Below are 13,286 nucleotides of genomic sequence, written 5' to 3' on the forward strand. Positions count from 1 at the left end.
GAAGACATTTGTCCCCTGGCTCTGGGTTTGTGATGGGGTGTTCAGGAGTCCTTTTACTAGGTAAATTTAATAAGAGTACAAGCTTTAGAGATTTATAAAAAGAAAAAGGCTGAAAATTCATAGCAGGACCATCCGCATCAATTAAACACAGCTTAACATTTTGGGTATAGAGCAATTGTCCTAACTGAGGTTCTGACGAAGCATCTACATACTAAACAACTATGACAGACTTTGTTGGGGAGAGGAGATAGCATCAAAGAGTTAAGACTCGGGGCAAAAAAATCTGTTTAGACCCATTTTTGGCCATGAAATGGGTGGTGCGTTCCCAGCTCTATGCAGGCGAATCTCCAGCAGGGGTCTTCAAACAGGCATCAGACCTCTGATTTGCATGTGCTAGGTGCCTAATACCTTGTACAGGCTGAGGCCATGGACACCGGGAAAGCCACCTTTACCAATATGGCTACAAAAGCAAAATACTGCAGATGCGAGAAATCTGAAATAAAAACAGAAAATACTGGAAACGCTCAGCCGATCAGGCAGCATCTGTGGAGAGAGAAACAGAGTTAACGTTTCAGGTCGATGACCCTTCTGACGAAAGGTAATCGACCTGAAACGTTAGCTCTGTTTCTCTCTCCACAGATGCTGCCTGACCTGCTGAGCATTTCCAGCTTTTTCTGTTTTTATTTTCCAATATGGCGGTGCCCCTAAAACAGGCGCAGGATGTTGCGCCCTGAAATTGCCCCCGTTTCCTGCCTGTAAAGCAGGTGCAATGAGGACCAATTTCTACCTGTGAAAGGCTTTACCGTCCAGGTCAGATATTTAAAGAAAGAAAACACTTCCCTGATTTCTCTTCCACTTTCATTGGTTTATTGGTTAGCTCCTGCATTGGCCATATCCTTGGTTAGGAGAGTACGATGGTTCAGTCCTCAGACAAATCCACAGGCGCCATCAAATAAGGACTCTCAGTTTGACGTACCAAGAGGTGTACTTGAGCTCTTCCTTCCTCAGCTGGCAAGGCTAAGACTTGCAAACCTCCCTTTTACGGAGCGGTGAAGTATCTGTGCCAGTTAAGGTGAGCTTTCAAAGCCAGGATTCCCATTTGAAAGCGTAACGCTGCCACATTGTAGCCACCGCACATTCTCCTCTGGTCTTGGATGGGGTTGTGTTGCTTTTTGCCAAGTCCGCAGAGCTACATTTAGATCTGAGCCGTCGAAGCCTCTGGTTTCAATTCACTGTTTGTTTGCTTTGAGGTTGGTTGCAGTAAATATTCCTTTCCAAAGATCCCCCCCCTCCACTCCCCCTTTGGCTCTTTACAAGTTTGAGTAGATGTAAAATACTTACCAGCAATTACTTACTGCTTCAGTTACAACTCAAACAGTCGCACATTCAGAATTAGCTATTAAGTTTGAATGTCAGCAGTGGGCGGCACAGCCATTCAAAACCTAGTGCTTGGAGATTTTAAGAACATGAAAATTGAAGAAAAGCCTCTCTTCTTAAGTTATATAATACACTTTGGAACAATATCTGACCTGTACTACTGTTTGGCTAAAAGCCTCAATCTGATACAACTTGGACTTGTTAAAATGTGATTTAACTGTGGGAAATCCTTTAGCGATTACATGAAGCTGTTAAGGTTTCACATGCTACTTTTGTGGTGGCTATAGACATAGCTGGGCAGGATCGCTGTTTTACCATTGCGTAATTTACATTGGAATGAACTCTCTTGAATCTGAAATGAAGTCATTGCAATCGGAACTGTTTTGCTTCTCCTTCTCACTGTTTGGAATTCTCTTGAGGGGAATATCCTCTATATAAAGTGCTGGCTTCCATTAATAAATAAAGTCTTTTTATGTTTTTCTCCTACATGTTAAGAGAAGTCTTAGTTTTATCCCCTTGACTGCAGCCTCCATCCCCATCTTGGCTCTGCGAGCCAGAAAAGAGGCATTCAGCTGATGTCCCTGATCGGGTGGCTCCCCTGAGATCGCATGGGTTGGCTTCTTTTCCATCTGGGAAGCCAATCTGGAGACAGAGAGAATTAAAGAAAATCAGGGTTAGCCAAGTAGCAATTTAACAATTGTATTTTTTTTTATTAACTAAATGAACAGAAGTGGCTTAAAGGGCTACTCTCTTCATGAAAAGTTATTATTGGCAAGACTTTTTTTTTAATTGAAAGATAATGTCCAAGAGGCCAAGATTTCTGGGTTGGGAGAAGATACCACTGGAGCCAATTGCCTGCGGGAAGCCAAGAATTTGAGGCAGAACTTGCACTCCATGGGTTTCTGCCCCTGTAAGAAGTGTCCTAAATTCCAGTGTGGGAGGGGCGGGGGCAGGATGGGGAAATGGGCGGGCGAGCCTTCTGCCTGGCTCCCTGCGTTTGCATTAAGCTTTGGCAGCGTGTCTGGGAGTATTCCCAGGCTAACCTGGGAATTCTGCTCAGTAACTCACCCGATAGGCCTAGCGGAACTTATGCCTGTTGAAAGCTGGTATAGTTGCGCACCGGGGCCTTAGGGAGGCCCCAAGACTGATGGAAACAAAAGTAATCAACCTTAGACTGGACCTGTTATCCTTTAAGGTGATGTTCGCTTTTTCCCTTAGGAACATTGAAAAAAATGTGCTCGCCTTTTCTCTTTGTCCCTTTCCTGGGCCTCAGTGTCCCCTGGTTGGAGCAACTTGGTTCCACTCCGACTCCAAGTCGGCACAGTGGGCCCGAGTGACTTTCTTGCCCCCCTGACAATCACAGACCACCTGCTCCAACTATGGAAATGGCCCCCTGCCTGCAATCTGGAATGGGACCAATGTCCTCTCAAGCTGGAGGCTCTACTCCACTGCATTTCAGTTGGGCAGCAAGGGCCCTGGAATTTTGGAGCCCCGTGTGTTATTTTGCAAAAGGATTTGAAAAGGTAAACTGCATCGGCTGAACTTGTCCCGTCCAAGATTGTTATAGGTTGAAGTTCTGATGGGAGAAGGGGCGCGATCTTGCCAGCCCTGGGGAGGCAGGACTGCCGGGAAAATGGCAGAATCTGGGGGTGGGTGCCCAACCCGCCCCCAACCCGCCTCCGTGCCATCTTGCCAGGAGGTGGGTAGCCAACCCGCGTCAGGTCCCATCTCCTTGGAGGCAGGAAGGGGATTAGTGCCACAGGTAGTTAACAGGCAGATAAGAGGATTATCCCTATTTTACCCACACAAGTACGGGCTTCCCGAAGGCTGCGAACCCCGCCAGAGCCACCGAGGCGAGCAGTGGGTCTGCGGGGGTCGGAGGGGTGCAAAAGTGCACTGTGAAGGTAAGTGATGGGTGCAAGTGTGGAGAGGTGAGTATGTGAGGTGAGTGGAAAGTGTTAGTAAAAGTTTACTTACCTTTGTTTTTTCCTGCTTCAAGAGTTGGGTATGCAGAGAGTCTCGCACCTCCACGGCAGAGATGACAGATGGCCATTGCATTCTCCAGTGCAGCAACCATCTAATTTCTACTAAAGAAAGAGGTTTGATGAGTCTTGAATTCAAGCACTCATCAAACTACATAGAATGTCACTGTTTGACAGCTTCACAGAGCTGTCAAACGATGACAATTCATCTGTCAAAAAATGTTGACAGATGAAACCTCATACGTTGACGTTCTCTGTAACCGGCTTTCCCTTAATTGGCCTGCTAAGCCCGCTGGGCGGGCTTAACAAGGTCAATCAAGGGAAAATAGCGTGGGTTGGCCAGAAGTTGATGGAGGCGGGACTGAAACCCGACAAGTGAGAGTCCCGCCTCCAAAAGCGGCCCCTTGGCAAAATCCAGCCCAAGGGTTTTAAAAGTGAAAATATAGAGGTTCAAAAGAGGGGAAACCAAATAGAAACAGACAACGTTATTATTGCATGGAGCCTCACACTTACTTTACCTTGCAGGATTACCTGATCTTGCTGCCGAGTGCTTACTATGAAGCGCCGATCCTTCAGCTGAAAGTGACCAAACCCTGCACCTATACAGTGAGCCCTCGAGACACCACTCAGAAGTTAGTATGTCAAGAAATATGTTGGGTTTTAGTAGCGTAACTTTTAATTACACTTCTGCTCACATGAAACTTTGACATTTTTATTTCTGATTTGGTGGAGATGTCCCTGCTTCATGGACAACTTCATCCACTTATCCAGATACAGTCCTGCAGTGTCCAACAGTAACTGGATATAAAAACATTGGGATTTAAACAGACTTGCTATGGGTTTGGCAATCTGAGGTTAGACTTTTATTTTGCGGTTTAATAAAAATTTGTGGATCAGTGTTAAAAGCTTAGAAATTACTGCTGGCGAGATTAGCGGATGAAGGTTCGACACGTATGTATGATATTCTTCTATCTGCTATTTTAACGCAGGCATTAACCCATTTATTTTAACAGAATTAACTTCTCCCTGTTAATGATCATCCACTATTATTGCCAACAGTCATTTTTAGGCTAAAATGTATCTTCTGCCGTTGTTCTAGAGTCCACAGTAGTGATACGAATCAGCTTCACATTGCTTTTTCTTGTCCAAATCCTTTTGGAAATACACAAAGCACAGTAGAGAAGGCTTGCCCGAGTATGTTGGCAAAATCAAATTGCCACTCTCTACTGACACTAATTTTCCCAGCGGTGCCGGGATGGGGGTGGGTCAGCTGGTTTCCGGATTCCAATCCCGCCCCCAGCTGCCTCCGCTCTGCAGACATGATTTTCCCTTGATTGGCCTTGTTAAGCCCGCCCTGCGGGCTTACTGGTCAATTATCAAGAAGTGGGTCTGATGACGTCCTTTGATGATGCGTCATCTGCCGGTTTCCTTAAAGGGACCATGCACAATTTTATTTTGACAGTTGATTTTTTTCAGTGTTTGACAGCATTGAGGTGCTGCAAACACTGACAATCACTGCACAAAGGTGAACTCTTGCACCCAGGCTCTCCAATGACTCCCTCCATATGGGAGCTGATGGAGAGAGTCACAGTACGCAGGGAGGTTCTCTTCCCTTCCAACTTACCTTGCACCTCCACCCAACCCCCTCTATCTACTTTATCACTTCCCCATCTCACTAGCCACCCTTCACACTCACCCTCACTCTAATGCTAGCATACCAACTAACAACACACAAGGGTGGGCACTTGAGCGGTTTAGCCAATGTCCATGTGAAGTTTCTGGTAATGTGTTGTCATACAGTGAAATCTCTTTTTCAAACAGTGCCCCTTATTGGACAGATCTGAGCGTACCTTGAGAAGTGTCTTACTGAGTTCCAGTGATTGTTCAGTCATAACTACCCCCCCCCCCCCCCCGCCCCCCTGCTGTAGTGATGTGTGTGCATGGAATGGCTTGGACATTAAAGAGATGCTTCATGGTGCTGGTGTGGGATGGTGTCAGCCTGGCACATCATGTGGCAGCCAGGGTTTACAGCGTCAAGTGAAGAAAGTCTGGCCATGGTGATGCCATCGCTGGCCTCCCTGCCAGCAGTTTTGTCAGGGGCTGATGCCCTGTGTCCAGTGCAGCATCAGGTGATGTTGGTGTGCCTGGTGATGTTGGTGTTGGGGATGATTGTGGAAGGATTCGGAGGACCAAGTTCTGATTGGTTCATTGGCTCCGATGTTGCTGGAATAGATGGCAGCTGCAGGTGAGATGACAGAAGCGATCTGTCACTGGTGAGAGAAGTTCTCCTAATTAGGTAGCACTGGACATACAGTTGGATTTAAAAACTTGTATGCTAAAGAAATCTGTATATGTATTAAAAATGCAGTAACCAACATTTTCTTTGCTCTGAAACTCACCATGTGCAACATGGTATCCTTGACACCACTTCTGCAGCTGTCAGCTTTTCGCAAACATCAGAGCAGACTCAAAACACAGCAGGTTGAGCTGGTGTGTTCCCCGAACAGCGGGTAACCCGTGGGGGAAAGGTAAAATTAGAAGTAAGCCTCAAAATGCTCTTAAATTGGCTATTAAGAAGTCATTTAAGTACCAGAATTCTCTCCCCGACAACTTGGTGTTGGGTCAGTTCTGCGCTGACAGACCCGACACCTGGGAGACTCGCGTGGAGACGGGTGGACAGCGGGTTTCCTACCCGCTGTCAATCTTTGCGATTTTTGACGGCAGTCCTGCCTCCAAACCCGCGCTCTGAGCGCTGGCAAAATTCCGGCCTAAGGCTTCACTTGGAGAAATGGTTTCACAGGCTGGGCCTGGGAAAGCTGTGGAATTGAAAACTGATTGACTTTGACCTTTCTGGCAGTTCAGAGGAGTAGCGTCGCAGGAGTCTGCGGGAAATACCTCTGGCTTGGACTATGGGAGAATGCAAATATAGAGTGAGGAGGGGAATGGGAAGACTGCCTAGCTGCTGTGGTTTCTGCCCATGTGAGAATAATTTACAAACAATTTATATAATTTATTTATTTTGAAAATACAAATGGTGTCGCTGAATATTTTGCCAAATCACACAAGCTGCTGGCTTTCAATGGAACTACTGAACCATACTCAACTCATCTCTGAAAAGATCTTGCAGTGACTGCAATCATCCATTCAACGTCAAATGCAACTGCTGTGTGGACAGGATACTAAGTTTAATGCTTAAAGGGATAGGAAAAACTGAGAGGAATTCAAGTTCTTTGACATTTATTAAAAACATAAATAAATATTATTGCTGCCCTAATGATACGAATAAGGTCTTCCTCCTTTCGAGGCTAACGTCAATTATGGGCAATGTTCTGGAGCAGATAGATTGCAATCAGCAAGGGGTGTGACCTCTACCGTGCTTGATTCCAAGAAACCTTGCCTCAGGCTGGGAATGCTGATTTTTTCCAGCCTCTGTAGCATGGTTTCCTCGGATTGAGTGGCTCCAGAACGGTTGTCGAGCCAACTTGAAGGTGCTCCCCGTTTGTTTGCACTGGAACCATTCCGGGATTCTAGGGATGAACACCATGGAAACTCTCAATGGTAGCATAAGAATTACGTGTTCCAGAAAATGTCAAGAAGTAGTGTCTTATTTGCTTCTATATTGAACACAAAGCACTCCCCCTTGACTTCTCTTTCCCTTTAAGAAAAGTTATTTTTACTATTGGCATTCTGGAACAATCTTTTTAGCTGAGATTTTCTGACCGGCAGCAATCGGATGATATATTCCCAACATTAACATGTCATTTGAATACGCCACCCAAATATGGGTTGGCGTATTCAGTGACCACCATCACCGTGCGCGCATATTCCCAGATGTGACGTCCGATGTCGCGAAGACAGTAGAATGCCTCCCAACCATGTATCCTGCTCCCAACCACCCCACAACGGGAAAATCCAGTCCTTTGTGCCTTAGCGCCACATTACTTTCAATAGGGAACTGGATAAGTACCTGAAGGAAAAAAAATTGCAGGGTTGCAGGGGAGTAGGACTAGCTGAAGTGCTCTTGCAGAGAGCTGGCACGGGCTCGACGGGCCGAATGGCCTCCTTCTGTGCAGTAACCATTCTATGATTCTATACTGACATTACACAGTGTTTTTTCTGCAGAAGCTTCTTCAAGAACTATAACTCTGAGAGCCATTGCAGAGCATTATCGCACCTGTACGTTTGAATGCAATTTAGGTTTGATCCCTTCTCCCAACGGTTTTACAATGAAATATGATATGTTTGCTCTACTATTTACTCAAAAATTAAACCCTGGCGTCACGCAGTCTATGGGCACTAAATGAAAGGGTCTCTTTTTGTCAGGGACTTGGATGTATAAAATGTAACATTTATTTGTGTTTCCAAAGGCTGTCTTGATCTTGGTTATTAGCTGACAGGATGTGTATTTCTCCGCAGCTGTTTGCTGTACAGACACCTCTCACTGGATGGCTTCCCCTCACTCCAGGCTACAGAAGGCATGTGTGCCTATGAAAACTACCTCCATAGCCAATGCCAGGTGGTACAGCCCACTCCAAGACATCCATCAATGGTTGTCCTCAATGATGAGCAGGTTAGTAAAACACTGAAACGATGGGATACCAGTGAACAAGCACCGACGCAGACATCTGAAATTCTTCTTCCCACTATTTTAGCACAGATTTAACCTAGTTAAAATAAACCAGTTAACCCCTCCACAAAACTAGGGGAGAGAGGAATTGTAAACAAACAGGTTAGCGTTCATCTGCTAGTATGTCACGGCATCATTTCAATAAATATTATTAATAAGCGCATGTTATTATTTTAACTCCTCTCCTACTTTTTTCTTCTTGTTTCCCCGGTATTGGCCTATTTCACCTTGCGTTACTTTTAACGGGATGAGGGTCATGCACTGTGACATTGGTGATGTAGTCTGTCAATGATGACTATGTTTGTAACTTTAACTGTGAGATTACTGTGAGTGAACCTTTAAGTGACAGAACAGTGGTGGAGAGTCTTCTCCCTCTCTTTGTGCCCTCACCTCTCTGACTACTGCACTGAACACTTTCCAGTCTCTGCATAGATGGATTGTATCAGTCTGTGATGTTACACTTGCCCATTCCATCGCATCATCCAGCCATGGTTCTATTGACTGGCTTGTCGATCCAATGCCATCAACATTTCCAGACCGTAAGAACTCAGCAACTGTTATTGTGACTCTCCAATAACGCCCCCAAGTGTGTCATTTACACAGCTGGTGGACAGCAGCCAGTGAAATGTGGAATTAAATCATCATTCATTAAAATCCTATCATTTCACAAATTAATTCCATCCTCCTTGTGTCAGCTCACTCCAAGTAATTTGCTTGTGTAATTGAAAGAAAGACTTGCATTTCTATAGCGCCTTTCATGACCTCAGGCTGTCCCAAAGCGCCTTACAACCAATGAAGTGCTTTTTGAAGTGTAGTCACTGTTGTAATGTAAGAAACGTGACAGCCAATTAGTGCACAGCAAGCTCCCACAAACCGCAATGTGATAATGACCAGATAATCTGTTTTTAGTGACGTTGATTGAGGGTTAAATACTGGCCAGGACACCGGGTTTAACTCCCCTGCTCTTCTTTGAAATAGTGCCGTGGGATCTTTTACATCCACCTGAGAGAGCAGACTGGTTTAACATCTCATCCAAAAGATGGATCCCCAGACCAAAATTCAGCTAATTACAAATAATTTGTTTGTGTAATAGTGAGTCTAATGCTCGTATTACAGCCATGGCACTTAGCTCAACTGGACTAAGCGTTCATCCCCATTCACACAGAATCACACAGCACAGAAAGAGGCCACACGGCCCATCGTGTCTGTGCCGGCTCTTTGAAAGAGCTCTCCAAATAGTCTCGCTCCCCTGCTCGTTCCCCATAGTTCTGCAAATTATTTATCCAATTTCCTTTTGAAAGTTATTATTGAATCTGCTTCCTCCACCTTTTCAGGTAGTGCATTCCAGATCATAACAACTCGATGCGTAAAAAATAAAAAAATTGTCTCATTTCCCGGCTGGATCTTTTGCCAGTTTTCTAAAATCTGTGTCCTCTGGTTACTGACCTTCCTGCCAGTGGAAACAGTTTCCCCCTATCTTTCCACTTTTCCTTTGATATGCGATTATATTTAGTATCCTTCAATCAATCTGAAAGCAAAACAGTTGCTGTATCTGCAGCAGACTTCATCATTTCCAATTTCCTAATTTTTCAAGGTTAATGTGCAGTTGGGAATGAGGATCCCACATTCAGGCGCCTATGTGCTGCTGATTGAATATGCGACGGAGACGGATCCAGGTCAAGGCATCAGTGTGCTTGTGAATGCTTTAGGAGGACAAGGCCAGCCAGACACTATCGAGCTGAACAACTGCAAATACAGGTAACGCGGTTGGAATATCTGTGATCTCGCAAAGATGGTACGGAATCTTCCTTTCAGCCTTTTCTGCCAACCGACCAGATGGAAATTGTAGCTTCAGAAACCACAGCAAAGTCTAAGAGCATTAGCTGTGTATGATTTTAGGCCATCGGACTGTCCAAGATTTATTTTCTTTCTCCTAAATTTGGGTCGGAAACTTGGGTGTAATTGCCCCCCCCCCCCCCCCCCCCCCACCCCACCCGAGTAAATACTGACTTTTCAGGCTTAAAAGCCAAAAAAGAATGTTTGTAATATAAATATTGTTGTTGTTGTTGTTGTTATAATCGGGTATCAGCAGCAAAAGAATTTGCGAAGGAACAACTGTAAAGCTTTAATGCACCATTGCTACTCTCTCCATCAAGTTGAATGCTAAAAGGAGTTAACAGGCACCATTATTTCACCCTCGGCGCCTGTTCCCCAAAAATTTAAAGGGTCGGGGGGGGGGGGGGTGGTGTGAGTCGCAGCACTCTTGTGAATTAGGTAGGAGATGATTTTATGGTCTTGATCTCATTTATCCTGTTGTATAAAGGTTGCTGGAAGGATTAACTGTGCAGGGAAAAACAAAAATCAGAACTTGCTGAAACCCCGCAGAGGCAGGAAGGGTTCACGTGATGTTATGGGTCTTGTGCTGAAAGGCCTGATTCCGCAAGTGTGTACTGGGTTAAAAAGGTACTCAGTTGACCCAAATAGGAATCGGTTCACTCTCTGGCCATTTAAAATATCTGTACAGCAAAAGTGGTCAGCACTGAACCCCTGTTGGAATGTAGTGTCCTTCGCAGGCTAGTGGTCTCATTATTACACACCATTAACCCTGTATCTTTTAATTGGATTATGGGTAGATCCGATTTGGTGCCGTTAATTGGCTACAGCAGCAATGTAAAGCTGGCTGTAAGCTGCCCTCTGAACATGCTGCCCGAATGCTAGACCTTCTCCTCGAGTGGTCTGGTCTACACGCCATTCCGATGCTGTTGATCCCCAGAGTCGCTGCAGTTTACAATCCGAGATTAAGGTGAATTCCTGTGCAGATGTTTGGGACAGTTTTCGATGTCAGTTCAAAACTCACCCATTGCAGCAAAAAAAAGGTATTTTAACTCGTGGGCCTCATTTAACTGCCGCCGGCCGACTGTTCCAGGCGAGAGGTTGACGGGAAGTGGTGAAATTTCACCCAGTTAGTGGCTGCCGAGCCGTCCCGTGGAGTCTCCGCTAGCGAAAGTGGGGGCAAGCCCACGGCAAGGGAGGCCCAAGCCTTCCTTGTGGGGCCTGAAGGAGCACTCCCACTTTTCCTGGTCCCACAAGGAAAGTAAAATAGCATTTAACACTTAACCTTTCTGTTATGTATTGTGTGTTCTATTGTGTGTTCTCCTCCCACCTGTGGTGGCGCAGTCACAGGAGATAAATGGTTGAGTGTTCTCTGTTAAGTTTTAGCTCTCTTTGTTCGGAACTTTCCAGAACTTCCTTTCCTTCCAATAAAGCACTTCATGTTTGAATCTCTGAGTTCTGAGTCCTAAATTGTGTCTAGGTAGAAAGGTACCGACACAACAAGTGGCAACGAGGAGCGGATGAATCTGCGTACGTTACGGGTGCAGTGAGTAAACAGAAAATTTAATTTGAAACGTGAGATGGCTACTATATTAGGAAACATCGGTGATTTTGATGAAAATGTGGAGCAATGGAGCGCATATACGGAACGTTTTGACTATTTTGTATTGGCGAATGCGGTGGCAAATGAAAAGGTTGTGCCTACCTTTTTGACTGTAATCGGGCCGAAGACTTTCAATTTACTTCGCAGCCTCGTGCAGCCAGATAAGCCAGGAACTAAAACATATAAGCAACTAGTGGAAATTCTTGGAGCACATTTTTCACCAAAACCTCTGGTTATTGCTGAGAGATTTAGATTTCACAAACGGAATCAAGAGGAGGGGGAATCAGTGACGATGTTTATTGCTGCTTTAAAAAGGTTGTCGGAACACTGCCAGTTCAAGGAGGTGCTGAATGACACTATTAGAGACAGACTTGTGTGTGGTCTGCAAAATGCAGCCACACAGAAGCGCCTTCTTACTGAGGACAACCTTACTCTTGAAAAGGCCATTGAAGTTAGTGTCTCCATGGAGATGGCGGAAAAGGAGGCTCACCAGTTGAGTTCAACAGGGAGAGTTCACAAGGTGTCGTCTGAGCCTAAAGGTGCACGGAACGGCACATGTTACCGTTGTGGGAAAACGGGCCATCACGCTAATGACTGCTGGTGTACGGAGCTGGAATGCCGAAATTGTGGCAAAAAGGGTCACATTGAACGCGCCTGTAGAGGTAAAAAAAGAACAGACAGAGCTGGGAAGCATGGAAGCAAAATGTCTGTATTTGGACAAGAGAGGAAAAAGAGTGTTCATTCAGTGCAGTATGATGGAACAAGCAAAACAGAGGGGAGCGACACCTCTGAGGAGGAAGAGGTGCACATACTGACGGTTGCAGGTGGTTCAAATGGCTACTGGGTGTCACCACTGGTGGAGGGACAATCAGTGCGGATGGAGGTGGACACAGGCGCGGCTGTGTCCCTTGTTTCAGACACTGTCTACAACAAAATGCTAAAGCATCTTACCCATCAGCCAACAAACATTGTGCTAAAGACGTATACTGGCGAACCTGTGGCCATGCGAGGCATCATTGAGGTGACAGTTAAATTGAACGGACAACTGCAAAACTGCCACTATATGTGGTAAAGGGAAATTACCCATCGCTACTGGGACGTGCGTGGCTAGAGAAAATCACGCTGGACTGGCCTGCAGTCCGCATGATGTCAAAAGGGGAGTCAGGTCTGACTGCAGTGTTAAACAAACATGCAGAACTCTTCAATGGGGAACTTGGGAGCATGAAAAAAATCAGCGTGAGACTGGACATTAAACCTGACAGCAAGCCGAAGTTTCACAAAGCCCGACCTGTACCCTATGCAATTAGGCCAAAAGTTGAGGCTAACTTGGAGGCCTTAATCGAGAATGGAGTCCTGGAGACTGTGAGCGTGAGCAAATGGGCCACACCCATTGTTCCTGGCCTGAAAAAGGATGGACCTGTTCGAATCTGCGGGGATTTTAAAGTGACTATTAACCCGGTGCTGTCTGTGGAACAGTACCCTCTTCCCCTCATTGATGATCTTTTTACGGGCCTGGCCGGAGGGCAAAAGTTCAGCAAAATAGACTTATGCCAGGCTTATCTACAAATGCATGTCGATGACAAATCAAAGGAGCTGCTGACAATTGTGACACACAAGGGGCTATACAGGTACTGCCGCCTTCCGTTTGGAATTACGTCGGCCCCTGCTCTATTCCAAAGGGCAATGGATCAGATTTTGAGTGGACTGCCAGGAGTCTAGTGCTACCTGGACGACATCCTTGTCACTGGGACAAATGAGGAGGATCATCTTCTGAACTTGGATGCGACACTACAACGACTGAAAGAGTACGGACTCAGAGTTCGTAAAGACAAATGTGAATTCTTTCAGTCTTCAGTTGAGTACC

General features: G+C 45.6%; 1 protein-coding gene across 1 annotated transcript in view; it reads left to right on the forward strand.

Moving 5' to 3' along the window:
* lama5 (laminin, alpha 5) overlaps nt 1-13,286 on the forward strand; it is a 319,972-nt gene that overhangs the window by 187,935 nt on the left and 118,751 nt on the right. The window contains exons 25-27 of the mRNA XM_086005633.1: nt 3,885-3,991; nt 7,776-7,929; nt 9,581-9,744. Of these exons, the coding sequence (XP_085861759.1) occupies nt 3,885-3,991; nt 7,776-7,929; nt 9,581-9,744 (425 nt within the window). The remainder of the gene's footprint in view (nt 1-3,884; nt 3,992-7,775; nt 7,930-9,580; nt 9,745-13,286) is intronic.

Source organism: Somniosus microcephalus, chromosome 13 (genome assembly GCF_052327205.1).
Source record: "Somniosus microcephalus isolate GS21.2 chromosome 13, FLI_Smic_1.0, whole genome shotgun sequence".
NCBI classification, from domain to species: Eukaryota; Metazoa; Chordata; class Chondrichthyes; order Squaliformes; family Somniosidae; genus Somniosus; species Somniosus microcephalus.